A 1,591-nucleotide genomic window follows, 5' to 3' on the forward strand; every position below is an offset into this window, starting at 1 on the left:
TATACTTTCTTACCCTGTGTATGTATTACGATCTGATAGACTTCACGCGGCCAATCAAATTTTGATTCCAAACTGATTTTTTTCCCAGGCCTTTTTATAATTAAACAATTTTCCTCGATATTTTCATGTACGTAATTTATGCTATGACTGTGGCTGTCAAAGCTTATGGCAAAATTTGCTTCTTTTGTAAGATCTCTTCCTAATTGAAAATGGTAGGTATTTTAAATTATTAGAAGAAGCAATGTATCGGAATATGAAGATATTAACGGCTAAAGCTTAAATATAAATTATCATATCAAAATACTAACCGCCGTTTACTCGGAGTTCGCAAATGGAAGCATTTGAATTAAATATGATTTTAATTTCAGTTACTACTAATTTGCTTTTGCAAAGAACCTCGATATTATATGAATCTACCCTAAAATGCGTTGACTCGGGACATTTGTTCTCATTTCCATTGAGGAATGCATGAAGAGTTGCTGCACTAATATTACTGTCTTTAAAAGAAAACATTAAATATTAATTTTAATGATATTTCATAGTTATAAATAAAAATACAGAGAAAAAAATTACTAATACAGTTAAATTATAGTTATAGTTACGGATAAAGCTACAGTACAAGATACATTTACAAACAGCTGTAGACAAATACATATACTGAAACGCATACACATACATCTACACACACACACACATCCACATCCTCGTTCACGTTCAAGTACAGGTAAACGTACATGAACATGTGCACATACACAAACACTTACACAAACAAACAAAAAAGATACAGTTCTAGAAAAATAACAGAATATAAAATTATTACATAGTTTGTTGTTTTCACATATAGATAAATCTATCATTTACACCACCCACCTATATGAGAAAAAGTTATTCTAACAGAAATAAAATAGGTCTCGGCCTTAAACTTGATGTGCACAAAATTTGTTGAATAGCATCTGCCGTTTTCGCGTAAATGTTGTGGGTATATTTCATTCGCCAAAAGCATAATATCTCCTGTTTTAATTAAAGAACGTTGATTAATGAGATGAGTATGTTTATTAAGAAGAATATATATATATATATATATATATATATATAATATATAGATATAGATATAGATGTAGATGTAGATGTAGATGTAGATGTAGATGTAGATGTAGATGTAGATGTAGATGTAGATGTAGATGTAGATGTAGATGTAGATGTAGATGTAGATGTAGATGTAGATGTAGATGTAGATGTAGATGTAGATGTAGATGTAGATGTAGATGTAGATGTAGATGTAGATGTAGATGTAGATGTAGATGTAGATGTAGATGTAGATGTAGATGTAGATGTAGATGTAGATGTAGATGTAGATGTAGATGTAGATGTAGATGTAGATGTAGATGTAGATGTAGATGTAGATGTAGATGTAGATGTAGATGTAGATGTAGATGTAGATGTAGATGTAGATGTAGATGTAGATGTAGATATAGATATAGATATAGATATAGATATAGATATAGATATAGATATAGATATAGATGTAGATGTAGATGTAGATGTAGATGTAGATGTAGATGTAGATGTAGATGTAGATGTAGATGTAGAT

General features: G+C 29.9%; 1 protein-coding gene across 1 annotated transcript in view; it reads right to left on the minus strand.

Moving 5' to 3' along the window:
• LOC131950155 (uncharacterized) overlaps nucleotides 1-654 on the minus strand; it is a 4,240-nt gene extending 3,586 nt beyond the window's left edge. The window contains exons 1-3 of the mRNA XM_059312204.1: nucleotides 633-654; nucleotides 309-497; nucleotides 14-199 (exon numbers count right to left, since the gene is read on the minus strand). Of these exons, the coding sequence (XP_059168187.1) occupies nucleotides 14-199; nucleotides 309-497; nucleotides 633-654 (397 nt within the window). The remainder of the gene's footprint in view (nucleotides 1-13; nucleotides 200-308; nucleotides 498-632) is intronic.
• Between the last annotated feature and the right edge of the window lie 937 nt (nucleotides 655-1,591).

Source organism: Physella acuta, unplaced genomic scaffold (genome assembly GCF_028476545.2).
Source record: "Physella acuta isolate Inbredline_101_S28 unplaced genomic scaffold, ASM2847654v3 ptg000738l, whole genome shotgun sequence".
In the NCBI taxonomy this organism is placed as follows: domain Eukaryota; kingdom Metazoa; phylum Mollusca; class Gastropoda; family Physidae; genus Physella; species Physella acuta.